At 56.8% G+C, this 27,628-nt stretch overlaps 1 protein-coding gene across 1 annotated transcript; it reads left to right on the top strand.

Annotated features, from left to right (window-relative positions):
- Window positions 1–460: 460 nt before the first annotated feature.
- Window positions 461–27,074, top strand: FCGBP (Fc gamma binding protein; the record flags this gene model as incomplete). The annotated part of the gene is made up of 19 exons (XM_082333390.1): window positions 461–1,553; window positions 1,656–1,987; window positions 2,226–2,796; window positions 4,006–4,607; window positions 5,045–5,612; window positions 6,300–6,886; window positions 7,376–7,943; window positions 8,431–8,630; window positions 9,154–9,295; window positions 9,805–10,136; window positions 11,468–12,041; window positions 12,750–13,348; window positions 14,071–14,635; window positions 15,526–16,127; window positions 17,264–17,777; window positions 20,973–21,172; window positions 22,724–23,098; window positions 23,752–24,036; window positions 26,894–27,074. The coding sequence occupies 19 exons, from the start codon at window positions 461–463 to the stop codon at window positions 26,894–26,896; spliced, it is 8,712 nt and encodes a 2,903-aa protein (XP_082189516.1). The 3' UTR covers window positions 26,897–27,074.
- Window positions 27,075–27,628: the final 554 nt, after the last annotated feature.

Genomic DNA, 27,628 nt, shown 5'->3' with positions numbered 1-27,628 from the left:
TAATTTCCAATTTTCAGAAATTTCCGTCGCAATTTCCGCAGCAGAATTGATTCCCTCACTTCTTCAACAACTTTCTACAGGGTGATTCTGCAGCAAAAAAACCCGTTATTCCTGATTTTTTAATTTTTTCTAGAATATTCTACGGCAGGTTTTTCTCAGCCAAAAAAACCCCGGCATTCCTTGTTTTTTTGCAAAAATTCGTATCGCAAGTTTCTGTACCAAAAAAAAGCAGCTTTATTTCTCGATTTCGCTTATTTTTTTGGCGGAAATTTCTAATATTTGCCAAAAAAAAAACCCGAAATCCCCTTTTTTCCCCTGCTTTTTCCCAGGTTTTTCCACCGCGACATTCCGCGGCAAGGAATTCTTCACCGTCTTCCTCCAGAACGATGACGAAGGCACCCTCCCCAGCATCCAGCTCCTCATCACCGCTTACTCTGACTCCACCAAGGCGACGGTGACAATGAGCGGTGGCACCTTCACCGAAACCGTCACCCTCGGGAAAGACGAAACGGTTTCTGTCCGCGTTCCCGGGACCTTGCATCTCGTCGGCAGCCGCCGTTCGGATAAAACCATCTTGATTGAGTCCACCAAAGACGTCTCCGTCGTCTCCGTCAACTCCAAAAGTTACACCGTGGGTGCCACCGCCATTTTGCCCGTAGATAAGTTGGGCAACAAATATTACGTGGTGACGCCGGAGGGTAGCAAGAAAGAAGGCTTGAAGGAGTTTGTCGTGGCCGCCGGGAAGACTTCGGCCTCCGTTTCCATCAACGTGAAGGGCAAGTTTTATTACAGAGGGAGGAATTACTCCCCTGGGTCGACGCTCCGCGTCTTATTGGACCCCTACCACAGCTTCCAACTGCAAAGCAGCTACGATTTGTCAGGCACCAAGATCACGTCGGACAACGCCGTCGCCGTCCTCAGCGGGCACACCTGCGTGAAGATGCACACGGGCTGCGACTACGTGGTCGAGCAGCTTCTGCCCGTCGACGCGTGGGGGAAAGCCTACGTCGTCCCCCCCAGCCCCTTGCAGAAGGACGCCAACTTCGTCTACGTCGTGGCGGATGAGGAAGCCTCCATCACCTACAAGAAGGGTAATTCGGCTGCCACTAAGGCCATCGCGGCCGGGGAGGTCCACAAGCTTGAGATCGGTGGAAATTCGCCTTTTTACGTGAGCGCTTCGGCTGTGGTTCAGGTGGTTTACTTCTTCACCGGTGCCAAGAAGGGCTCGCTTCGGCAAGACCCCTTCCTACTCAACGTCCCACCCGTCTCCGCCTACTGCACGTCCTACCGGATCAGCAGCCTGGATGGCTACGAGAACCACATGGTCCTCATTGCCCGAAACGCGGACGCCAGCACCACCACCCTCAACCAGAATGCGGGGAGGACCGTGTCCTGGCAAGCGATTCCCGGCACCGACTTCTCCTGGGCCACCGTCACCATGAGCAAACCGACAGAAATCCAGACCGTCGAGCACCAGCGGACAGCCTTTGGGCTCCTGGTCTTCGGCTTCCAGAACTACGCCGGTTACGGTTTCACCGGTCTTTGCGCCACGCGTAAGTAGGACCAACGCATGGTCGCGTCTTGCCAACGGCCAGGTCTTCTCCGTGGTTGCCATCCATGTTTTGGTTTGGTTTTTTTTTTCCCTTTTTCTGCAGCTTCTGCTCCGTCTTCCCCTGAAGACTCGAGCTGCGAGGAGAAGTGCGAGGTGGTGGACAGCTACAGGACGCGCTTCCAAGGCACCTCGACCTGCTGGGCCACCGGCGATCCCCACTACCAAACCTTCGATGGGAAAACCTTCGATTCCATGGGCACGTGCACCTACACCTTGACCAAGACCTGCGATCCGGATCCGACCCTGCCCATCTTCAGCGTCGAGGCCAAAAACGAACACAGGGGTAACCTGAAAGTCTCCTACATCGGCTCCGTGACCGTCCGCGTCTACGATATTATCATCGCTGTGGGCAGGTCCGAGAACGGGATCGTGAAGGTACGCAAGACAAATAATTATCAATATTATGGTATTTCTCTGGAATAATGTGTTTAATGATGATCTTAAGCATCTTTTCCAACCTAAATGATTCTATGATTTGCTGCGCGTGAGTTGGTGACGCTACTGCACGGTCATCTCTTGCAAGAAGACACCTCAAAGCTCAACAAACTCCATTTTTTTGCCCCATGTTTGGTGTTATTTGTCTGTTTTTTCACGTTTTCTTTCTCTCCTCCAGGTGAACAACCAGCGCTCCCACCTCCCCATCTCCCTCGCCCAAGGGAACCTCCAGCTGCAGCAGAAGGGCAAGTCCGTGCTGATTAAAACCAACTTTGGGCTGAAGATTCTCTACGATTGGGATGACCACGTGGTGGTGGAGCTCCCCGGTACGTTCTCCGGCAAAGTGTGCGGGATGTGCGGCAACAACAACGGCGATCCCCAGGATGATTCCCTCATGCCTGATGGCAACCTGGCGCTGGACGCCGTGGAGCTGGCCCGGAGTTGGAAGGTGGCCGATGAGAGCCATCACTGCTGGGACACCTGCAGCGGGGACTGCGGACGTTGCCAATGGGACGAGGCGGCGAAATATAGGGGGGAGACGTCGTGCGGGTTGCTCACCAAACGCGCGGGACCCTTCGGGCGCTGCCACGCCACCGTCAACCCCAACGTCTACCTGAAAAACTGCATCTACGACGTCTGCGTGAACGATGGGCTCCACATGAAGCTGTGCCAAGCCCTCAAAGCCTACGCGGACAGCTGCCAGGAGGCGGGAATCACCGTTTCTGACTGGAGGACGCTGGCACGTTGTCGTGAGTAGCTCCTGGTTGCCAGAAAATCCTCCTCCTGGGTGGGCAGGGTGCTGCGACTTTAAGGTGGGTGTAATTAAGGTGCGATGGGATGGGACTGAGCAAGAAACAGCCATGGAAGGGAAATTGCACCAACGGGGATGTTTGTCTCTTCTTAGCGCTCTTGATCTCGCAAACGAGAGATCCATGGAGACTCCAGCAAGTTGATGGAAACTCCAGAAAGTCTATGTAGAAAGTCCGGAAAGTCCACGTAGAAAGTCTGTGTAGAAACTCCAGAAAGTCCAAGCCCCAAAATTCCAAGCAGAAAGTCCAAAAAGTCTGTGCAGGCTCCCAAAAGTCTCTGCTGAAAGTCCATACAGGCTCCAGAAGCGTGTCCACGCAGAAGGTCCCGGGAGTCCATGGAGACTCCAAAAACCCAATGCAGAAGGTCCCGGGAGTCCATGGAGACTCCAAAAACCCAATGCAGAAGGTCCCGTGAGTCCATGGAGACTCCAAAAAACGCATGCAGAAGGTCCTGGGAGTCCATGGAGACTCCAAAAACCCAATGCAGAAGGTCCCGTGAGTCCATGGAGACTCCAAAAAACGCATGCAGAAGGTCCTGGGAGTCCATGGAGACTCCCAAAAGTCCTAGTGGATAGTCCCAAAAGTCCAAGTGCCAAAAGTCCATGCAGAAGGTCCGTTCAGGAGGTACAGAGTCCTTGGAGACTCTAAAAAGTCTCTGCTGAAAGTCCAGGGAGTCCATGCAGGCTCCAGAAAGTCTGTGCAGAAAGACCAAGTCCCAAAACCCCATGCAGAAGGTCCCGGGAGTCCATGGAGACTCCAAAAAACCCCATGCAGAAGGTCCTGGGAGCCCATGGAGACTCCAAAAACCCCATGCAGAAGGTCCAGGGAGTCCATGGAGACTTCCAAAAGTCCTAGTAAATAGTCCCGAAAGTCCAAGTCCCAAAAGTCCAAGTCCCAAAAGTCCATGCAGAAGGTCCAGAAAGTCCATGGGGACTCCCAAAAGTCCAGGTAGATAGTCCAGAAAGTCTAGGAAGTCCATGCAGACTTCAGAAGATCCACGTAGAGGGTCTGGAAAGTCCATGGGGACTCTAGAAGGTACATGTAGGACTCCAGAAAGCCCACGCAGGTTTCCTTAGCTCTCTGCTGCGCCTTCTGATGGCCAAGGAGCATTATCCCCACCGTGACCGTGGTGTCCCATCCCTTCGACAGCTCTCTCCTGCCCGAAGAACAGCAATTACACCACGTGCGGCACCGCCTGCCCCGCCACCTGCAACAACGGCGCGATGCCCGCTAACTGCGACGCCTCGGCCTGCGTGGAGACCTGCCAGTGCCAGGAGGGCTTCGTGTTAGACGCCAACGAATGCATCCCCCAGCACGAGTGCGGCTGCGTCTTCGAGGGCCTCCTCCACGGCCTCCACGAGGAATTTTGGGGGGACAGCGTCTGCACCAAACGCTGCGTCTGCGACGCGCAATCCCAGAGCGCCGTATGCCGCTGGGCCAGCTGCCGTGCCGGGGAAGAATGCCGGGTGGAGGACGGCATCCGGGATTGTTATCCCAAGAGCTATGAGACCTGCGCAGCGGTCGGTGCCACCCACTACAAGAGCTTTGATGGCGCGGAGTTCATCTTCCAGGGCACGTGCCAGTACCAGTTCGCTGGGTTGTGCGAGAAGAGCCAAGGTCTGGTGGACTTCCAGGTGCTGGTGCAGAACGGCCGCCAGGACGACAAACTTCTGTCCTCCATCGCCCTCGTGACGGTCAAAGTCTACGGCAAAAACATCGTGCTCAGCCAGGAACACCCCGGCAAAATCACGGTGAGTTTAGCAACCGTTTCGTTATTTCATCTCCACGTTCTTCGCTGTCTGCTCCTCACCCCGGCCTCCTTGTCCCATTTCTTCTCTTCCTCCCCTTCTTTTGTTTCCATATTGGAATATTTTCTGCCAACCGCGCTGCTGAGATCCAGAGCGACCAGGTCTCTTTGCCCCATGTTAATCAAGATGAGATTTAATTGCCTAAATATAAGGCTCGCCACCTGAAGCGGGAGATTGGCGCCTTGATATAAGCTGTGGAGCTTCAATTCACCTCAAAGCTGGTGGACATCTGCATTTGGGGCAGATGATGAAATCTAAAAAGGCTTCGTCTACGTAATTTGGGTGCTTTGGCTGGAGCCCGAATCGCAGGTGGCGTGAAAATGCAATTTGCCTTTGCTGTTGGATGCCAAATTTGGGGTTGTTTTTGCTTTTGTCCCCAGATTAATGACCAGTTGGCCAACCTACCGTATCACCACAGAGATAAGAAGGTCTCCATCTACAGAGCCGGGCAGGAGGTGGTGGTGGAGACAAACTTTGGCCTCACCGTCACCTACGACTGGCAAAGCCAAGTCACCGTGACAGTGCCCAGCAGTTACGCAAACGCCGTCTGTGGCCTCTGCGGGAACTACAACGGGAACGTGGGCGATGAGATGATGATGAAGAACGGCCAAGTGACATCAAACCCAGACGCGTTGGGGCACAGCTGGAAGGTGACCGACATCCCGGGTTGCGTGGAGCTGTCGAAGTTGCAATGTTCTGGCATGGTGGCGGCTCTGCAGCACCAGGAGAGCTCCAAGATGGGTTGTGGGATCGTCTCGCAAGTGGGCGGACCCTTCGGAGCTTGCCATGCTCGCGTGGACGCCGTCAAATACTTCCAAAACTGCGTGCATGATTTTTGCCTCTTCCCGGATCAGAAAAACGCGATATGCCTGGTCATCGCCCGCTACACCGCTGCCTGCCAGGCTGCTGGCGTGACTGTCGGGAGCTGGAGGACGGACGATTTCTGCAGTAAGTTGGGCTAACTGGTGGGATTTCTGCTTCGTGAGGGATCACGAGCGTCGAAGGGAACCCCAACCCTAGGCCAAACCCTTGTGGGGACAAACCGGAGGGGGGAATTGCCTCATTTAGCGGTGCTTCATCCCACCCAAAGTCCAGGTTGGTCTCCTCATCTCTTTTTACAGCCCAAGCCCAGAAACAAACCCTTCCAGGGAACTGGATGTCCCATCTGGCTACGATGGGTCAAATAATTTAGCCTTAATAAGCAGCAATTTCTTTGCGTTGGCTAAAACGAGAGCGAGGGTTGATTTGCCTGGATCGCTTAGAGGGCAAAACTCATGTAGATGCCCCAAAAATATTTAAATTAGGGGAGAGGAACCTGCCCTGGAGGTTGATTGGGACCCAACGCCGGAGCAATTCTGTTGCTTGAGGGAACGTCCTCGTTTCAGTGGGGAAAAACAAGTGGTTTGGGGCCTAAAACCCTTACGGACGCCCCTTCCCTCGTCACGTCCGCCGTGAGGAGGAGGTGAGATTTAACCATGAAGGAATTGGGTAAAAAAAAAATAAAAAATAAAAAAAAATAAAAATATGCATCGAGTGAATCTCATCGCCAGGCACAACTATCCCGAATTGCAGGAAAATTGCAGGATCCGGCCTGTAATTTCTTTGCTCCTAAGGAATCTCCGTGTCTCGTGGCAGGTGTTTCGTGTCCCGCAAACAGCCACTACGAGCTCTGCTCCCAGGATTGCGGCCAGACCTGCAGCAGCATCTACACCCCGATGAAATGCTCGGAGCGGTGCAAGGAGGGCTGCGTGTGCGACGAAGGCTTCGTGCTCAGCGGTGACGAGTGCGTCCCCATTTCCCGGTGCGGATGCCTCCATCAGGGCTTCTACTACAAGGCGGATGAGATCTTCTTACCCAGCAAGGAGGAGAAATGTCAGTGCCACGCTGGCGGCGCTGTGGAATGCGAAAAAATTTCTTGCCCCGAAGGCAGCGAAGGGAAAATCATCGATGGTGTCTTCCAATGCACGTCTGCCAGGCTCAGGGCCTGCGTGGCCACCGGTGACCACAACTATATCTCCTTCGATGGGATGGCTTTCAACATCTCGGGCACCTGCTCCTACATCCTCACGGAGACCTGCAACGGTGACGACGTCAAACCATTTGTTGTGAAAATTGAGAAGGACGCCCGGCAGAAGAGGAAGGTCTCCGGCATCCAAACGTTGTCCGTTGAAGTCTACGGGCTCACGTTGACCTTGACACGAGGCAAGAGGGGAGACGTCAAGGTAAGGCGGCGCTTCGTGGTCCACCTCTTTCTGGGCGCAAACGTGCTGGTGACAAAGTCTACGGGCTCACGTTGCCTCTGCCATGAGGCAAGAGGGACGCCGTCGCGGGAGGTCCGCGCGTGGTGGTCCGCCGCTTTTAGGGTGCAAATGCGCTGGCATCAAAGTCTACGGGCTCGCGTTGACTCGGGCGTGAAGCGAGAGCTGCGTGGTCGCGGTAAAGCCGTGTTTTGTTGTCCACCTCTTTTTCGGGTGCGAACATGGGAGGCTAAAAATTGGTTTTGCTTGATGGAGGGAAGACCTCGCTCCTATCTCCAAAACAAAGCCACGCTCGTCCCCACTTTGCCTTCCAGTTTCAAACTGGGAGCCATAAATTCGTTCAAAAGTTGGTTGGAATGTGTTTTCCCCCAAAGTTTTTTGTTCCTGCGTCCGTAGCCGTCTCCTCGTAGCGTCCCTGAGGCTCATGGGAGGATTTCTCTCTCCCTGCCCCAGGTGAACTCCATATCCCACCACCTCCCGGCCATCCTGAGCGAGGGACGGGTCCAGGTGCACCAACACGGGATGGGCGTCCTGCTTCAGACTGACTTCGGCCTCGTCATACGCTATGACCTCATCCATCACGTGATGGTCACGGTCCCGCAGAGCTACCGGGGCCACCTCTGTGGGCTTTGTGGCAACTACAACGGGCAACGCAACGATGATCTCCTCCTCCCCAGCGGCCAACAGGCCCCCAATGCGATGGTTTTTGGTTCTGCTTGGAAAACGCCTGACGTCTCCTGCAGCGATGACTGCTCCAAGTACGACTGCCCCGTCTGCACGGAGGAGAAGAAGATGGTCCTGCAGAAACCCAACTACTGCGGCATCCTCACGGTCTCGAGGGGCCCCTTCGAATCCTGCCACAGCCTCATCGACCCAGCCCCGTATTTCCAAGCCTGCCTCCACGACGTTTGCCTCGCTGAGGGGGACACCCGCGTCCTCTGCCAGAGCATCCAGAGCTACGCCGCCACTTGCCAAGACGCCGGCGTCATCATTGAGGCTTGGAGAAAACCATCCTTCTGCCGTAAGTGGGGGGGACACGGGTGGGAAACGTCCTCCATGGCCGGGAAGTCAAATCTCGTTGGGATTAATTGCAAAATAGGGCTTTACAATTTATTTCGAAGGGACGTTGGGGCCGGGTGGCCGTGCTGACCACCCTAGATGCGTGGGGTGACGCAAACGGTGCCGTTGGGTTGGGAGCTCAGGGTGGGGAGGACGACGATGGCGTGAAAATAATTGCAGCGTTGGGAGAAGCCAACGCGAGGGGGCGCTGAATGCGAAAAGCCACCGGGGGGAAATTTCATTGATGCCGGGGGCAAATGGGGAAAAGCCGACGCCAAGAAAAACGCGCCAGCCGGGTGATTGCGTTGGCTTTTCCCTCTCGTCCCCAACACCGTTGCGTTTTGTGTCAGCGTTCGGGCTCTACCGTCTCCCTGGGGGTGCAACCCCGGGTCGGCACCGCTCTTCCACCCGACGATGGATCTTGGGCTTCTCACCCTTTTTCCTTCCAGCCCTCAGCTGCCCGGCCAACAGCAGCTACTCCCTCTGCACCAACCTCTGCGTCAACAGTTGCCCAGGGCTTGTAGATGCCTCCAAATGCCCCCAAACCTGTGCCGAAGCCTGCCAGTGCGATAAGGGGTACACCTTTGACGGGGACGGCTGCGTGACCGAGGACAAATGCGGATGCTTTGTGGATGGGAGATACTACAAGGTAGGCATCTCCTCGATTTGGGGGGGATTTGTGGGGGTTTTTAACCTTTTCCTCCTGCCTGTCTCGCAGCACGTGGCTCCAAAGGCGACGTGCGCGCGGCCCGAAGCAGAAAAATAACCCTGCAAATCTTCCACTCTTGCCGAGAGATTCTGCGCTTTCGCGTGAAGAAAATCGGGGCATTTCCATCTCTTTTATCGCTTGGCATAACGGCGCTAGCACAGACGTGGGTGCCCAGAGAGTAGCTACGCTTTCCGCAGCTGAAGGCGCTAAATAATAACATATTTTTCCTTCAGAGGAGGTGGACGAGGGCAAAAAGTTGGATTTTCTCTGCGTTTGTTTTTTTTTTCCTTGCGACAAAAGCGATAAATTCCTCGGCCATTTTACATTTTGCATTTTGCAAAGCTGCTTATTCTCTCCAGTAGCCCTCGAGAGATGATTTTTTTTTTCCCCCCTTTTACATATTTTTACGCGTAACGCAGTTCGCTCTTCTCATCGCGACGCTTTGCGACCTCTCGCCCCGCAGCCCCACGAGTCGGTTTTGAAGGGTCACTGCCAGCAGCGTTGCACGTGCGACCCCAGCGAGGGCTTGGCTTGCGGCAGCCACAGCTGCACCGATGACGAAACCTGTGAAATAAAGGACGGGGTCTTGGGTTGCATCAATCACAGTAAGGAAAAACAAAAAAAAATGGGGTGATTTAGAGGTGTGGGCTGAGGTGGAAACCCTCCAAGCAAGAGGGAGATGGAGGCCGCAGGTCCCATCTCCGACCCGAAGAAGGTCCGGGATGCGGGGGGAGGATTTTGGAGAAGCAAAGTGCTTCAGAAAAAAAATGATCCCTTGGCTTCGCGTCTACCCAGATGTCCTCTTTTAACCGCGGTGGCACCTTCCTGAAGGACGGGTGCCATCTTGGGTAGCGATGAACCCCATCTTGACGCTTTTCCAAGCAATGGGTGGGGAAAGACAGCCGAAAAGGGAAAATTTGGGGTTGGCGATGGTTTGTTGGGCTCCGATTCACATCTCGGAGCTGCCAATCTCCTGCCAAAGCCCAAAGGGGAGCAGAGGACACTTGGTGGGACCCCACCACCGGTGAAGACGCTTGGTTTGCATGGTGATACGGGCTCTGCCCCTCACCAGGACATCTCCCGTGGTTTCTCCCATGGTTTCTTCTCCTTCCAGACCCCTGCAAAGCCATTCAGTGCCGGCCCAAGGAGAAGTGTGAGTTGAAGGACGGCCAAGCCAAGTGTGTCCCAACCCTGGTTGCTACCTGCTGGGGTTGGGGAGACCCCCACTACCACACCTTCGACCAGCTCGATTTCGACTTCCAAGGCACCTGCACCTACACCATGGCCGAATCCTGCGGGAACGACAGCAGATTGGTACCCTTCAAGGTGGAGGGCAAGAACGACATCCGCGGCGGGGTGAAATCAGTCTCCTACGTGAGCTTGGCCAACATCAAGGTCTACGGCCAACAAGTCTCCATCCACCGGCGGGAAGTGGGCAAAGTCAGGGTGAGTTGGCCTAAAATGGAGGGAAAACTGGCCTTTCCCCACCTCCTTTTCTTCATCCATCTCTTCCCCACCTCCTTTTTTTTGTCCGTCTCCTCCATCATGTTCGACACCTCTTCCCGCTCCGTCAGGGCCACCATGATTTTTAGCTGAATCAATCAAACTGGAATGGGGATTTTTGAAATGTTGGGATATGCCGGGAATACGCTGCCTTGCCTGGAGCAACCTGAGGTTGGTTTCTGCTCCTTTGGGGAAGCCAAACCCACCAAAGGCGGCTGCAGTAGGTCTCCAAGAAACCTCAAAGCCGGTGGGACGCCCCCCTGGCAGGTTGGCGGTGGCAGCCGGCGCGGGTGAGGCAAAAGCAAAGCTTGACGAAGGCAGTGATGTCGTGAAACTGGAGGGGGTTTGAGGCACGCGGCATTTCTGCAGCCCCTGATGGGGGTTGGCTCCAAGTCTGGAGCTCACGGTGGGCGGTTGCACGCCGTAATGGTGGTTGCACGCTGCAGCAGGTGGTTGCACGCCCTGGGAGCGCTGCGATGCTGATTGCACACGCCGGCGAGTGGTTGCATGCCCTGGGAGCGCTGCGACGCTGATTGCACACGCCGGCGAGTGGTTGCACGCCCTGGGAGCGCTGCAAGGCTGATTGCACGCCCCGGCGAGTGGTTGCGTGCCACAGCGGGTGATTGCACGCCGCAGCGCCATGCTGCGTGCTTGCATCACTGCAGCAGGCAATTGCATGTTGCAGCAGGCAATTACGCTCCTCAGCAGTGCTTGCATGCTGTGGCAGGTGTTGGTCCACCGTCCCAGCAAACATTGCACCCTGCAGTGGGTGATTGCATGTTGCAGCATTGCCGTAGCGGCAATTGCATGCTGCAGCGGGTGACTGCATGCTGCAGGATCACCGCAGCAGCGATGGCACATCAAGCAGTGGTTCCGCGGCCTCAGCATCGCTGCAGCAGGGGGGTTGCATGCCATAAAGGTGGTCGCCTGTTGCAGCAACATCCCAGCAGTTACCGCGTGCTGCGGTGTGCAGCTGCGGAGACGTGGCATGCCGCTGCAAGTCGATGGCACGGTGCTGCGAGCACGTGCGCGCCACTGCAAAGCAATTGCCCGCCGCTGCATCACCACAGCAAGGCAGCGGCGTGCTGCAGCACCCTGGTAGCAATTGCCCACCGCGGCAGGCCATCGCATGCCGCGGCGAGGCGATCGCGCGCCGCAGCGAGCAACGGCCGGGGAAGCGATGGCGGGGTGATCGCGTGCCGCAGCCGAGGCGGTTGCACGCCCCGAGCCGGTGCACGTGCATCAGGCTCCCATTTGGTGCTCCTCACCCGCAGGTGGACGGCGTGGTGACGCTGCTGCCGGTGAGCCTGGAGGATGGCAAGATTCAGGTCTTCCAGAGCGGGCTGACCGCCGTGCTGGAGACGGATTTTGGGCTCCGGGTTACGTACGACTGGAACTGGCATTTGGTCATCGACCTCCCCAGCAGCTACTACAAACACACCTGCGGCCTCTGCGGCAACTTCAACCTCAAACCCGAGGACGACGTCCCCCAGCGCGGCAGCGACGTCGCCGCCGTGGTGGCCTGGGCTGAAGGCTGGAAGGTCCTTGAAGACGATGACCCGTTTTGTTGGGATTATTGCGAAGGCAACTGCCCGGTGTGCGAGGAAGAGAAAAAGGAGCTGTACGGGGGCAACCAGTACTGCGGGCTCATAAAAAAAACCTTCCAAGGGCCCTTCAAGGCTTGCCACGACGTCGTCAAGCCCCGGGATTTCTACCGCAACTGCCTCTACGACGTGTGCATCAACGATGGAGCGAAGAAAATCCTCTGCCAGGTGCTGGAGGCTTACGCGTCCACCTGCAAGAAGAACGGGGCCGTCGTGCATGACTGGAGGACGCCCTCGGGCTGCCGTAAGCAAGGGGTTTCCTCCTCGGTTTACGTGGCGGGGTGGTTTTTGCAAAGAAGGGGAATATCTAGCATGGGATGATGCATGCAAAACGCTCGGCGCGTTTGCATGGTGCAAGATCCCTCCCCGGGACGTTGCATGCAGAGCGCTCGGCGCATTTGCACGGTGCAAGATCCCTCCCCGGGACATCGCATGTGAAGCACTCGGCGTGTTTGCACGGTGCAAGATCCCTCCCCGGGACGTTGCGTGCGAAGCGCTCGGTGCGTTTGCACGGTGCAATATCCATCCCCAGGATGGTGCATGTGAAGCACTTAGCGTGTTTGCATGGTGCAAGATCCCTCCCCGGGACTTTGCGTGCGAAGCGCTCGGCGCGTTTGCATGGTGCAATATCCATCCCCAGGATGGTGCATGTGAAGCACTCGGTGCGTTTGCACGGTGCAAGATCCCTCCCCGGGACGTTGCGTGCAAAGCGCTCAGTGCATTTGCACGGTGCAAGATCCCTCCCCGGGACGTTGTGTGCAGAGCACTCGGTGCATTTGCACGGTGCAAGATCCCTCCCCGGGACGTTGTGTGCAGAGCACTCGGTGCATTTGCACGGTGCAAGATCCCTCCCCGGGACGTTGCATGCAAAGCGCTCGGTGCATGAACTCCGCGATACCCGCGTGATGCTGCTGCATCCTCCCTCTCTAATCACCCCGTTTCCTCCCGGCAGCGTTACCCTGCCCTGAAAACAGCCACTACGAAGCCTGCGGCAACGCCTGCCCGGCCACGTGCACCAACCGGAACGCGCCGGACGCTTGCACCCAGCCCTGCGTGGAGACCTGCGCCTGCAACGAGGGCTACGTCCTCAGCGGTGGCCAGTGCGTGGCGGTGGCCAAATGTGGCTGCACCCACAACGGTCGCTACTACCCTCCCGGCGAGGAGTTTTGGGGCGATGAGAACTGCCGATCTCAGTGCAGGTGTGACCCGGATTTGGGCATGGTGGTGTGCAAGGAAGCCGGTTGCAAGTTGAACGAGAACTGCGTCACGGTGAAGGGCGTGCGGCGGTGCGTGGCCAAGAGCCGCTCCGTCTGCGTGGCCACCGGCGACCCCCATTACACCACCTTCGACGGGCGCCGCTATGATTTCATGGGCACCTGCGTCTACCAGTTGGCTGCCCTCTGCTCCGACGACCCCACCCTCGTCCCCTTCACCGTCACCGTGGAGAACAACCAGCGGGGCAACCGCGTCGTCTCCTACACCAAGGAGGTCACCTTGAAGGTCTACAACATGACCCTCAGCCTCAGCCAGGAGCACCCCCAGAAGCTCAGGGTAGGGGAGAATGAGGGGCTGGGTGGGCCGTGAGGTCCTTGCATGGTGTCCTGCTGGGTTGCAAGGTCACGGCGTGGCATCTGGGTGGGCTGCAAGGTCCTTGCGTGGTGTCCTACTGGGCTGCAAGGTCCTTGCGTGGTGTCCTACTGGGCTGCAAGGTCCTTGCGTGGTGTTTAGGTGGGCTGCAAGCTCATTGCGTGCTGTTTAGGTGGGCTGCAAGCTCATTGCAAGGCAATTGGTTGGGCTGCAAGGTCCTTGCATGGTGTTCGGCTGGGCTGCAAGGTCCTTGCGTGGCGTTTAGGAGGGCTGCAAGGTCCTTGTATGGTGTTTAGGTGGGTTGCAAGGTCATTGCATGGCATCGGGTTGGGTTGCAAGGTCCTTGCATGGTTTCCTACTGGGTTGCAAGGTCCTTGTATGGTGTTTAGGTGGGCTGCAAGGTCATTGCATGGCATCGGGTTGGGTCGCAAAGCCGTTGCATGGTGTCCTACTGGGTTGCAAGCTCATTGCAAGGCAATTGGTTGGGCTGCAAGGTCCTTGCGTGGCGTTTAGGTGGGCTGCAAGCTCGTTGCATGATGCCTGGTTGGTCTGCAAGGTCGTTGCTTGGCATCTGGGTGCATTTCGAGGTTGCATGGCACACGGTGGAGTTGCAAGCTCGTTGCATGGCGTCTTGGTGGGCTTCGACGTTGTTGCGTGGCATCGTGCAACCCCCGTTGCCCTTCCAGGTCAACGGGATCCTGGTGAACCTGCCCTTCGACCACGGCAACAAGCTCCACGCCTACCTCAGCGGCTTCCACGGCTTCATCAAGACCGACTTTGAGGTCATCGTCACCTTCGACTGGTACAGCTACGCCAGAGTCATCCTCCCCGACACCTACTCGCGGGCCGTCTGCGGCCTCTGCGGCAACGCCGACGGCGACCCCCAGAACGACTTCGCTTTGCCCAACGGGCAGCAGGCCACCAAGGAAATCCAATTTGGCGATGCCTGGAAGGTGGCCGACGTCCCCGGTTGTTGGGCCGGTTGCACCGAAGATTGCAAAGTTTGCACCGAAGCGGAGAAACGTGTCTACCGGGGCGACAAACACTGCGGGCTCCTGGTGAAGAAGAAAGGACCCTTCGCCGCTTGCCACGCCGTCATCGACCCCGCCCCCTACTTCGAAAATTGTCTCTTCGACACGTGCCTCTACGAGGGGCATCAGGAAACCGTCTGCCACTCCATCAGCGACTACGTCACCGCCTGCCAGAGGAAGGGCATCCACGTCCGGCAGTGGCGCACCGCCGCCTTCTGCAGTACGTGGGGCTCGGGGCGGGGTTTGCACGCACGGAGGCGGTTGGGTTTGCTCGTGCAATGCTTTTTTGCTTGCACTAAGGGTTTGGGGCTTGCATGCTTTTGCATTTGCACGAAAGGCTCGGGGCTTGCACGCACGAAGGCTGTCTAGCTTGCACAAACGTGGTTGGGCTTGCACGCACAAAGAGTTTGGGGCTTGCACACGTGAAGGGTTTGCAGGCACAAAGGCTTTCTAGTTTGCACGCAGGCTTTTGGGCTTGCACAAAGGTGGTTGGGCTTGCATGCATGAAGGCTTTCGAGTTTGTACAGAGGGTTTGGGGTTTGCACGCACGAAGGCTGTCTGGTTTGCACAGAGGCTTTGGGGTTTGCACGCACAAAGGTGGCTGGGGTTTGCACGCACGAAGGTCTGGTTTGCACAGAGGGTTTGGGGTTTGCACGCACGAAGGTGGCTGGGGTTTGCACGCACAAAGGTCTGGTTTGCACAGAGGGTTTGGGGTTTGCACGCACGAAGGTGGCTGGGGTTTGCACGCACGAAGGCTGTCTGGTTTGCACAGAGGGTTTGGGGTTTGCACGCACGAAGGTGGCTGGGGTTTGCACGCACGAAGGTCTGGTTTGCACAGAGGCTTTGGGGTTTGCACGCACGAAGGTCTGCTTTGCACAGAGGCTTTGGGGTTTGCACGCACGAAGGTGGCTGGGGCTTGCACGCACGAAGGTCTGGTTTGCACAGAGGGTTTGGGGTTTGCACGCACGAAGGTCTGCTTTGCACAGAGGCTTTGGGGTTTGCACGCACAGAGGCTGTCTGGTTTGCACGGGAGATTCCGGGCTTCCACGTGCAAAGGGTTTGGAGCTCTGCAACCCTCCCGCTGCTGATTGCCACCCCCCCACCCTGCAGGCCCCATCTGCCTCCCGAACCAGCACTACGAGCTCTGCGGCCCAGCCTGCCCGGCCACGTGCAGGGGCCAAGCAGAAACGGAGGAATGCGAGCAAAACGCCCCTTGCACCGAAGGTTGCTTCTGCGACGACGGCTTCTTGCTGAGCGGCGACCGCTGCGTCCCCCTGGCCCAGTGCGGCTGCTTGCACGAGGGTCGCTACTACAAAATCGGCGAGGAGTTTTTCTCTTGCCCGCGTTGCAGCGAGCGTTGCACTTGCAAAGGAGCCGGGGAGGTGGATTGCAAGCCGGCGGGTTGCACCACGGGCGAGATGTGCATGGTGCAAGACGGGGTGCAAGGGTGCTACCCCCAGGAATGCGGGCGCTGCCAGGTGCTGGGAGCGGTTTCCTACAGCACCTTCAACGGGCGCTTGTTGCATTTCGCCGGCACCTGCACCTACACGCTGGCGGCGGCGGAGGCCGGCAGCCCCGAGGACGCGCTGGTGCCCTTCGCGGTGGAGATGGAGAAGGAGAAGGGCGAGGAGGGACCCGTCATCCGCCGGCTGCTGGTCACCGTGCAGGGAGTCACCATCGGCCTGGCCCGGGGCGGCCGGTGGGAGGTGACGGTAAGCGGGGCTGCTTTGGGGCGCAAAAACCGCGTTGGGGTGCGAAGCGCGGGGTGCAAACTCCTCCGTAGGTTGCAAATGCTACTTTGGGGTGCACAGCGAGAGGTGCAAAGCCTGCTTTGGGGTGCACAGCAGGATGTGCAAACCCTGCTCCAGGTTGCAAACTCCGCTTTGGGGTGCAAACTCTGCTTTGGGGTGCACAGCAGGACGTGCAAACCTGACGTTGGGGTGCAAAGCAGGACGTGCAAATGCTGCTTTGGGATGCAAACCCCACTTTGGGGTGCACAGCAGGACGTGCAAAGCCTGCTTTGAGCTGCAAACCCCACTTTGGGGTGCACAGCAGAACATGCAAACCCTGCTTTGGGGTGCAGACTCCACTTTAGGGTGCAAAGCAGGACGTGCAAACGCTGCTCCAGGTTGCAAACTCTGCTTTGGGGTGCAAACTCCGCTTTGGGGTGCAAAGCAGGACATGCAAACCCTGCTTTGGGGTGCAGAGTTCACTTTAGGGTGCACAGCAGGACGTGCAAACCCTGTTCCAGGTTGCAAACTCCGCTTTGGGATGCACAGCAGGACGTGCAAACGCTGCTCTGGGGTGCAAACTCCGCTTTGGGGTGCACAGCAGGATCTGCAAACCTGATGTTGGGGTGCAAACCTGACGTTGGGGTGCAAAGCAGGAGGTGCAAACCCTGCTCCAGGTTGCAAACTCCACTTTGGGGTGCAAAGCAGGACGTGCAAACCCTGCTTTGGGGTGCAGAGTTCACTTTAGGGTGCACAGCAGGACGTGCAAACCCTGCTCCAGGTTGCAAACTCCGCTTTGGGGTGCACAGCAGGAGGTGCAAACCCTGCTCCAGGTTGCAAACTCCACTTTGGGGTGCAAAGCACGGCATGCAAACTCCACTTTGGGGTGCACAGCAGGACATGCAAACGCTGCCTTGGGGTGCAAACTCTGCTTTGGGGTGCAAAGCAGGACGTGCAAACCCTGCTTTGGGGTGCAGAGTTCACTTTAGGGTGCACAGCAGGACGTGCAAACCCTGCTCCAGGTTGCAAACTCCGCTTTGGGGTGCAAACTCTGCTTTGGGGTGCACAGCAGGCTGTTTCGGGGTGCAACCCCCCTTGTTCTCCCCGTCTCCCCGCAGGTGGACGGCGAGCGGCAGCTCCTGCCGCTGGTGCTGGCCGGGGGGGCCGTGACGGTGTCGCAGGAGGGCACCTACCGGGTGCTGCTGGTGCAGGGGGGGCCCAAGCTCCTCTACGACGGCGACGCCTACGCGCTGCTCACCCTCCCCGCCGCCTACCGCCGCCACACCACCGGCCTCTGCGGTGACTTCAGCGGCGACGCCGGCAATGACCTCATCGACCCCGATGAACTGGGGGCCGCATCGGGCACCCTCACGGATACCTGCACCCATGGGCCCAAACCTCCCGTCTGCCCCTCGGCCAATCCGGGCCCCTGCGGGGTGCTGTCGGAGGCGACGGGACCCTTCGCCGGGTGTCACAGGGTGGTGACGCCCCAGGAGCACGTGGATGCGTGCGTGCAGGAGCAATGCGTCCGGCCGGACGCCGCGGCCTTGTGTCGCAGCTTGCAGGCCTACGCCGCTGCTTGCCAGGCCGCCGGCGGGCAGTTCCAGGAGTGGCGGACGGCTGCGAAGTGCCGTGAGTTGGGGGATTGCAGGGGGGGTTGCATGCAGCAGGTTTGCATTTCTGCAAGGGTTGCATGCAGCTGCTTTTCAGTTTTGCAAAGGTTGCAAGGAGGGAAGTGGTTGCATGCGGCGGGATTGCATTTCTGCAAGGAGGGAAGTGGTTGCATGCACCAGCTTTGTGTTTCTGCAAGGAGAGAAGTGGCTGCATGTGGCAGGTTTGCACTTCTGCAAGGGGGCAGCGGTTGCACGCAGCTGCTCTTTAGTTTTGCAAAGGTTGCAAGAAGGAAAGTGGTTGCATGCGGCGGGATTGCATTTCTGCAAGGAAGGAAGTGGCTGCATGCACCAGCTTTGTGTTTCTGCAAGGAGGGAAGTGGTTGCATGCAGCAGATTTGCATTTCTGCAAGGGTTGCATGCAGCTGCTTTTCGGTTTTGCAAAGGTTGCAAGGAGGGAAGTGGTTGCATGCGGCGGGATTGCATTTCTGCAAGGAGGGAAGTGGCTGCATGCACCAGCTTTGTGTTTCTGCAAGGAGGGAAGTGGTTGCATGCAGCAGACTTGCATTTCTGCAAGGGTTGCATGCAGCTGCTTTTCGGTTTTGCAAAGGTTGCAAGGAGGGAAGTGGTTGCATGCGGCGGGATTGCATTTCTGCAAGGAGGGAAGTGGTTGCATGCACCAGCTTTGTATTTCTGCAAGGAGAGAAGTGGCTGCATGCGGCAGGTTTGCACTTCTGCAAGGGGGCAGCGGTTGCACGCAGCTGCTCTTTAGTTTTGCAAAGGTTGCAAGAAGGAAAGTGGTTGCATGCGGCGGGATTGCATTTCTGCAAGGAGGGAAGTGGTTGCATGCACCAGCTTTGTGTTTCTGCAAGGAGAGAAGTGGCTGCATGTAGCAGGTTTGCATTTCTGCAAGGGGGCAGCGGTTGCACGCAGCTGCTCTTTAGTTTTGCAAAGGTTGCAAGAAGGAAAGTGGTTGCATGCGGCGGGATTGCATTTCTGCAAGGAAGGAAGTGGCTGCATGCACCAGCTTTGTGTTTCTGCAAGGAGGGAAGTGGTTGCATGCAGCAGGTTTGCATTTCTGCAAGGGTTGCATGCAGCTGCTTTTCGGTTTTGCAAAGGTTGCAAGGAGGGAAGTGGTTGCATGCGGCGGGATTGCATTTCTGCAAGGAGGGAAGTGGTTGCATGCAGCAGCTTTGTGTTTCTGCAAGGAGGGAAGTGGTTGCATGCAGCAGATTTGCATTTCTGCAAGGGTTGCATGCAGCTGCTTTTCGGTTTTGCAAAGGTTGCAAGGAGGGAAGTGGTTGCATGCGGCGGGATTGCATTTCTGCAAGGAGGGAAGTGGTTGCATGCAGCAGCTTTGTATTTCTGCAAGGAGAGAAGTGGCTGCATGCGGCAGGTTTGCATTTCTGCAAGGGGGCAGCGGTTGCACGCAGCTGCTCTTTAGTTTTGCAAAGGTTGCAAGAAGGAAAGTGGTTGCATGCGGCGGGATTGCATTTCTGCAAGGAGGGAAGTGGCTGCATGCACCAGCTTTGTGTTTCTGCAAGGAGGGAAGTGGTTGCATGCAGCAGACTTGCATTTCTGCAAGGGTTGCATGCAGCTGCTTTTCGGTTTTGCAAAGGTTGCAAGGAGGGAAGTGGTTGCATGCGGCGGGATTGCATTTCTGCAAGGAGGGAAGTGGTTGCATGCACCAGCTTTGTATTTCTGCAAGGAGAGAAGTGGCTGCATGCGGCAGGTTTGCACTTCTGCAAGGGGGCAGCGGTTGCACGCAGCTGCTCTTTAGTTTTGCAAAGGTTGCAAGAAGGAAAGTGGTTGCATGCGGCGGGATTGCATTTCTGCAAGGAGGGAAGTGGTTGCATGCACCAGCTTTGTGTTTCTGCAAGGAGAGAAGTGGCTGCATGTAGCAGGTTTGCATTTCTGCAAGGGGGCAGCGGTTGCACGCAGCTGCTCTTTAGTTTTGCAAAGGTTGCAAGAAGGAAAGTGGTTGCATGCGGCGGGATTGCATTTCTGCAAGGAAGGAAGTGGCTGCATGCACCAGCTTTGTGTTTCTGCAAGGAGGGAAGTGGTTGCATGCAGCAGGTTTGCATTTCTGCAAGGGTTGCATGCAGCTGCTTTTCGGTTTTGCAAAGGTTGCAAGGAGGGAAGTGGTTGCATGCGGCGGGATTGCATTTCTGCAAGGAGGGAAGTGGTTGCATGCAGCAGCTTTGTGTTTCTGCAAGGAGGGAAGTGGTTGCATGCAGCAGATTTGCATTTCTGCAAGGGTTGCATGCAGCTGCTTTTCGGTTTTGCAAAGGTTGCAAGGAGGGAAGTGGTTGCATGCGGCGGGATTGCATTTCTGCAAGGAGGGAAGTGGTTGCATGCAGCAGCTTTGTATTTCTGCAAGGAGAGAAGTGGCTGCATGCGGCAGGTTTGCATTTCTGCAAGGGGGCAGCGGTTGCACGCAGCTGCTCTTTAGTTTTGCAAAGGTTGCAAGAAGGAAAGTGGTTGCATGCGGCGGGATTGCATTTCTGCAAGGAGGGAAGTGGCTGCATGCACCAGCTTTGTATTTCTGCAAGGGAAAGCAGTTGCATGCAGCTGCTCTTCGGTTTTGCAAAGGTTGCAAGGAGGAAAGTGGCTGCATGCAGCGGGTTTGAGTTTCTGCAAGGAGAAAGCAGTTGCATGCAGTGGGTTTGCATTTCTGCAATAAAGTGGTTGCACGCAGAAGGGTTTGTGTTTCTGCAAGAAGGAAAGCGGTTGCACGCAGTGGGTTTGCATTTCTGCAAGGGAGGGAAGCGGTTGCATGCAGCTGCTCTTGATTTGCAAAGGTTGCAAGAAGGAAAGCGGTTGCACGCAGCGGGTTTGCATTTCTGCAATTTCAGTTTTGAGTTTCTGCAATTTTTTTTTTTTTTTTTTTAAATTTCTGCAAGGGGGAAAGAGTTTCCTGCGGCGCTGGCTTAGTTCCTGCAAATTTTTGGCAAGGGGGACGGTGGTTGCATGCAAAACTTGGGTTTGCTTTGCGTTTTTTTTTATTTCCCCCCGGGGAAAGCCAGCGGCGCCAGTTCGGGGAGGGGGATTTTTTGTGCTGGGGGAAGTGGCTGGCGTGCAACCTCCGCCTTTGCGCAATATTTGCTCTTGCGGCGACTTCTGCAACGTGCCGTTTTCTTTTTGCGCCCTCGCAAAAGGGGAAAATAAAGAGCAAATAGCAAAGGCGCCGCTTTTCTCTCTGCTTGTCGCCCGCCAGCCCTCTCCTGCCCCGCCAACAGCCACTACGAGCTCTGCACCCGCACCTGCGACCACACCTGCGCCAGCCTCTCCGCCAGCACCCGCTGCACCACCAAGTGCTTCGAGGGCTGCCAGTGCGACGAGGGCTTCCTCTTCAACGGCAACAAGTGCGTCAGCATGGACCTCTGCGGCTGCCTGCACCACGGCCGCTACTTCGAGGTGGGTGCTGCCGGGGGGGCTCGCACCCTTGCAAGGGGAGCGTTGCATCCTCGCACGCCCCACGGGCGCTCTTGCATCCTTGCAGGGGGAGCGTTGCATCCTTGCAGGGGGAGCGTTGCATCCTTGCACGCCCCGTGGGCACTCGCACCCTTGCAAGGGGAGCGTTGCATCCTTGCACGCCTCATGGGTGCTTGCATCCTTGCAAGGGGAGTGTTGCATCCTTGCACGCCTCATGGGCGCTTGCATCCTTGCAAGGGGAGCGTTGCATCCTTGCAAGGGGAGCGTTGCATCCTTGCATGCCACACAGGTGATTGCATCCTTGCAAGGGGAGCGTCGCATCCTTGCACGCCCCACAGGCACTCTCGCCCTTGCAAGGGGAGCGTCGCATCCTTGCACGCCCCACGGGCACTCGCACCCTTGCAAGGGGAGCGTTGCATCCTTGCATGCCCCACGGGCGCTCGCATCCTTGCAAGGGAAGCATTGCATCCTTGCAGGGGGAGCGTTGCACCCTTGCACGCCCCACGGGTGCTTGCGTCCTTGCAAGGGGAGTGTTGCATCCTTGCAAGGGGAGCGTCGCATCCTTGCACGCCCCACAGGCGATTTGCATCCTTGCAAGGGGAGCGTCGCATCCTTGCACACCCCACAGGCGATTTGCATCCTTGCAAGGGGAGCGTCGCATCCTTGCACGCCCCATGGGTGCTCCCGTCCTTGCAAGGGGAGTGTTGCATCCTTGCACGCCACACAGGTGCTCGCGTCCTTGCAAGGGGAGCGTCGCACCCTTGCACGCCTCAGGGGTGCTTGCATCCTTGCAAGGGAAGCGTCGCACCCTTGCAAGGGGAGCATCACACCCTTGCACGCCCCACGGGCACTCGCATCCTTGCAACTCTGCAAGACACCAGTTGCGCACGACCTTTTTTCCTTCTTGCAACCTTTGCAAGGGGAAGCCCCTTGCATGCAGCCGTGTTTTTCTTTTGCAATCCTTGCAAGGGGAAAGCCGCTTGCACGCAGCATTTCTGTGCACATTTGCAATCCTTGCAAGGAGGACACGGGTTGCACGCAGCATTTCTTCACCTTCTGCACCTTTGCAAGGGCATGCAGCATTTCTGTGCACATTTGCAGCCTTTGCAAGGAGGACGTGGGTTGCACGCAGTGTTTCTTTGCCTTTGCAAGGGGAAAACTGCTTGCGTGCAGCATTTCTGTGCACATTTGCAGCCTTTGCAAGGAGGACGTGGGTTGCACGCAGCAGTTCTTTGCCTTCTGCACCTTTGCAAGGGCATGCAGCAGTTCCGTGCACGTTTGCAATCCTTGCAAGGAGGACGGGGGTTGCACGCAGCGTTTCTTCGCCGTCTGCACATTTGCAAGGGGAAAACCGCTTGCACGCAGCATTTCTGTGCACGTTTGCAGCCTTTGCAAGGAGGACGTGGGTTGCACGCAGCGTTTCTTTGCCTTTGCAAGGGGAAAACCCGTTGCACGCAGCGTTTGTCCCCGGTTTTGCAATCTTCGCAAGGGGAAACCTGTTGAGCGCGGCGGTTTTATCGCCCCCCTCCGCAGATCGCCGAGACCGTCCTCTCCCCCGACTGCAGCCAGAGGTGCACGTGCCAGGCGGCGGGCGGCATGCGGTGCAGTCCGGCCGGCTGCTCCTTCGGCCAAACCTGCGGCCTCAAGAACGGCGTCCGGGGTTGCGTGGAGCAACCGGGACGTTGTAGTTTAGCTCCCGCCTCTCGTTTCGTCTCCTTCGACGGAGCCACCGCTGCCACCACGGTCACCGGCGTCTACGTGCTGACCGCCCTGTGTGACCCTCAGCGTTCCCGCTGGTTCCGGCTCTTGGTTGATGTTTGGGAGGACCAAGACCGACCGGCCGTGGTGGCCCTTCACCTCTTCAACTCCCAGCCTTTCCTCACCATCAAGAGGGACAAGAAGGTCTGGGTAGGTTGTCCCCACCCCATAAAGTCCCTTAATTTTAACCAAAAGCCATCTTTTTTTCCACCAATATATTGCAAAGTCCGTCAGCATCGCGCAACGGAAGCGCCTGGGTGGGCTGTCCTTCCTCCCACCGTCGTCGTGAGATGGCCACCCGCTGAGTCATTCCTTCCTTTTGACCAAAACCGCCTTCTTTCCTACTGGTTTCATGCAAGCGAGGCACCCATGGGTGTCATCCTCCATCCCACCGCCATCGAGAGACGGCCGTGCATCTGCTCAACCCGTTTATATTGACTAAAATCGCCTTTTTTTTTCCCCAGTAATTTAATAAATTTAATTTCCCCGGTAATTTAATATAAAGGGAGCACCCATGGGTGCCCTCCTTCCCCCCAGACCCCTCTCCCACCCCCATGGAGGGCACCCAGGTGTCCAGGTCCTCATCCCACCTCCATCCCACGTATCCCCCCACCCCGGGGCGCTTCACTCCATCTCTCTGTACCTAAAATGGAGAGATTTCACCCCAATTTGGGTTCCACCACTATGGAGAAGGTCGGGGGTGGAGAACGGACCGATTTTTCCAGCTTTTTCACCCCAATTTTGAATTGATTTCAACGTCGCGTCGCATGGGGCCGGGTTCTCCCTATCGCTGTCTTCTCCAGGTCAATGGGGTCCCAGCCACCCTCCCTCTGGAGCTCTCCACCACCTTGACCGTCACCGAGAGCCAAGGAACCATCTGGATCACCCAAAAACCCGAATTAATCATCGGCCTCAGCCCCACCGGGGAGGTGACGGTGACGGTGACCAAGGACCTGAGCCAACACCTCTGCGGCCTCTGCGGCAACTACGACGGGAACGCGGCCAACGACCTCCGAGGGCCCGATGGGAAATTGTTAGGGGACGTGGCGGCGGCGGCCAAGGCCTGGAGAGCACCCGACTTCACCCACGTGAGTGTCCCCGGGAGGTGACGACATTTGGGTCTTGGTTTGGGTGCTCTTTGTCATCTTTCGTGTCTTCCGTTGCGTCCCTCGGTGCCACCGCCGTCAAGAAATGTCCGCCGATTGGTCCCAGCCCTTCAGATTAACCAAAATTGCCCTTTTTTCCCCCCCGATTTGGTCCCAGGAGAGCGTTGTCCATCGTCCCACCATCATCAGATCTTCATCCATCAGCCCATCCCTTCAGATTAACCAAAATGGCCTTTTTTCCCCACCAATTTCATGCAAGAGAAGCCCCCACGGGTGCCAGCCTTCGTATTAACCAAAATAGTCCTTTTTCCTCTCAAATCGGGCCCAAAAATCACCTGCAAGGAACCAATGGGTTCGTTGTCGGACCCCGTCATCACGTGTGGAAAAAGAGGGGGAAAGGAGCCCAAAATGGGGGGAAAGGAGCCCAAAATGGGGGGAAAGGAGCCCAAAATGGGGGGAAAGGAGCCCAAAATGGGGGGAAAGGAGCCCAAAATGGGGGGAAAAACCTGAAACGGGGGGGAAAAACCTGAAACGGGGGGAAAAACCTGAAACGGGGGGAAAAACCTGAAACGGGGGGAAAAACTGAAACGGGGGGAAAAACTGAAACGGGGGGAAAAACTGAAACGGGGGAAACCCAAAAATGAGGAGAAAAACCTGAAAGGAGGGGGAAAGAGCCTAAAAGAGGGGGAAAGACCCCGAAATGAGGGGGGAAGGAGCCCAAAACAAGGAGAAAAGAGGCCAAAATGAGGGGAAAAACCCGAAAAAAGGGGGAAAGAGCCCGAAGCAAGGGGAAAAACCCAAAAAGAGGAGGAAAGAGCCCAAAAAGAGGAGGAAAGAGCCCAAAAAGAGGAGAAAAACCCCAAAAGAGGGGGAAAGAGCCCAAAATGAGGAGAAAAGACCCCGAAATGAGGGGGGAAGGAGCCCAAAAAGAGGAGAAAAGACCCCGAAATGAGGGGGGAAGGAGCCCAAAACAAGGAGAAAAGAGGCCAAAATGAGGGGAAAAACCCGAAACAAGGGGGAAAGAGCCCGAAGCAAGGGGAAAAACCCAAAAAGAGGAGGAAAGAGCCCAAAAAGAGGAGAAAAGAGCCCAAAATGAGGAGAAAAACCCGAAAAGAGGGGAAATGAGCCGAAAATGAGGGGAAAAGAGCCCGGAACGAGGAGAAAAAAACCCAAATAAGGGGAAAGCGCCTGAAACGAGGGGGGAGAGAGCCCAAAAAGAGGAGAAGACCCCCAAAAGAGGGGGAGGGAGCCCGAAACGAGGAGAAAACCCCAAAACGAGGGGAAAGAGCTCAAAATGAGGGGAAAAACCCCAAAAGAAGGGGGAAAACCCCAAAAATAGGGGGAAAGAGCCCAAAAAATAGGGGGAAAGAGCCCAAAATGAGGGCAAATGAGCCCAAAATGAGAGCAAACGAGCCCAAAAAGAGGGGAAAAAAACCCAAATGAGGGGGAAAGGAGCCCAAAAAGAGGGGGGAAAACCCGAAAAGAGGGGGAAACGAGCCCAAAATGAGGGGAAAAGAGCCCAGAACGAGGAGAAAAACCCCAAACGGAGGAGAAAAAAACCCAAATAAGGGGAAAGCGCCTGAAAGGAGGGGGGAAAAGAGGGGCAAAGAGCCCCAAAAGAGGGAAAAGGAGCCCAAAAAGAGGGGGAAAAGAGCCCAAAAAGAGGGGAAAGAGCCCAAAAGAGGAGAAAAGAGCCCGAAACTAAGAGGAAAAACCCCAAACTGAGGAGAAAAACCCCCAAAATGAGGGGAAGGAGCCCAAAACGAGGGGAAACAAGCCCAAAAAGGGGGGAAAGAGCCCAAAAGCGAGGGGAAACGAGCCCAAAACGAGCCCCAAAAGAGGGGAAACGAGTTCAAAAAGAGGGGGAAAGAGCCCAAAAAGAGGGGGAAAACCCAAAACAAGGGGAAACGAGCCCAAATCAATGGGGGAAAACCCAAAAAGAGGGGGAAAAGAGCCTAAAATGAGGGGGAAAACCCAAAATGAGGGGGAAAAGAGCCCAAAATGAGGGGGTAAGACCCCCAAACTGAGGAGAAAAACCCCCAAACTGAGGAGAAAAACCCCCAAAATGAGGGGAAGGATCCCAAAACGAGGGGAAACGAGCCCAAAAAGGGGGGAAAGAGCCCAAAATGACGGGAAAAGAGCCCAAAATGAGGGGGTAAGAGCCCGAAACTAAGAGAAAAACCCCCAAACTGAGGAGAAAAACCCCCAAAACGAGGGGGAAGGAGCCCAAAACGAGGGGGAAGGAGCCCAAAAAGGGGGGAAAGAACCCAAAAGCAAGGGGAAACGAGCCCAAAACGAGCCCCAAAAGAGGGGAAACGAGTTCAAAAAGAGGGGGAAAACCCAAAACAAGGGGAAACGAGCCCAAAACAATGGGGGAAAACCCAAAAAGAGGGGGAAAAGAGCCCAAAATGAGGGGGTAAGAGCCTGAAACTAAGAGAAAAACCCCCAAACTGAGGAGAAAAACCCCCAAAATGAGGGGAAGGAGCCCAAAACGAGGGGAAATGAGCCCAAAAAGGGGGGAAAGAGCCCAAAATGAGGGCGGAAGAGCCCAAAATGAGGGGAAACGAGCCCAAAAAGGGGGGAAAGAGCCCAAAATGAGGGGAAGGAGCCCCAAACGAGGGGAAACGAGCCCCAAACGAGGGGAAACGAGCCCAAAAAGGGGGGAAAGAGCCCAAAAAGGGGGGAAAGAGCCCAAAATGAGGGGGGAAGAGCCCCAAACGAGGGGAAACGAGCCCAAAATGAGGGGAAAAACCCCCAAAAGAGGGGAAATGAACCCAAAAAGAGGAGACCCCCCCCCCAAATTGGGGGCTTAACCCTCTCTCTTCTCTTCCCCCCCCAGTGAGGCGGAGCGCCGGCCTTGGGCGACGGGCAGGCGGCCGCCGCGCCTCATCGCTGAGGTCATCGCGGCCCCAAGCGAAGCGTATCCGGCCCAAACCCCCGCTTCCCGCCAAAATGGGGCTTTCCTCTCCAAAAACACCCCAAAACAGGGGAAACCGCCGCTTTTATTGCAATAAAAAAAATCGCTAAAATGGAAAAGCGTGGGAAGGGGGGGGGAGGGGCGGGGGGCCCGATCCCTGGGTGCCCCCGGGGGGGGTGTGGGGTGCCCTGGGTGCCCCTGCCAGCCCTCGCTCGCCCCGGGGCGTTTCTTGCCCCCCTCCCCCATCCCCTTTCGGTCAATATTTCCCGTCACGGCCTCGCCCGCGGGGCCCGGACGCCTGGGTCCCCTGGGGGGGTGGGGGTGGGGGGCACCCGGATGCCAGGGGTGGGGGTGGGGGTGGGGAGGAAGCTCCCGGATCCCCTGCGGGCATCCCCTCTCCAGTCCCTCCCAGTATATTGTAGTCCCTTCCCTCTCGTGTGTCCCTCAGTGTCCCCAGTCCCTCCCCAGTTTGTCCCAGTCGCCTCCAGTGTGCCCCCCAGTACGTCCCAGTCCCCACCAGTACATCCCAGTCCCCTCCAGTGTGTCCCTCAGTGTCCCCAGTCCCCCCCAGTACATCCCAGTCTCCTCCAGTTTGTCCCAGTCCCCTCCAGTGTGCCTCTCAGTGTCCCCAGTTCCTCCCCAGTTGGTCCCAGTCCC

Source organism: Platalea leucorodia, assembly GCF_965183815.1.
Source record: "Platalea leucorodia genome assembly, chromosome: 25".
Taxonomy (NCBI): Eukaryota; Metazoa; Chordata; class Aves; order Pelecaniformes; family Threskiornithidae; genus Platalea; species Platalea leucorodia.
This window is presented reverse-complemented; position numbering and strand designations above follow the sequence as displayed.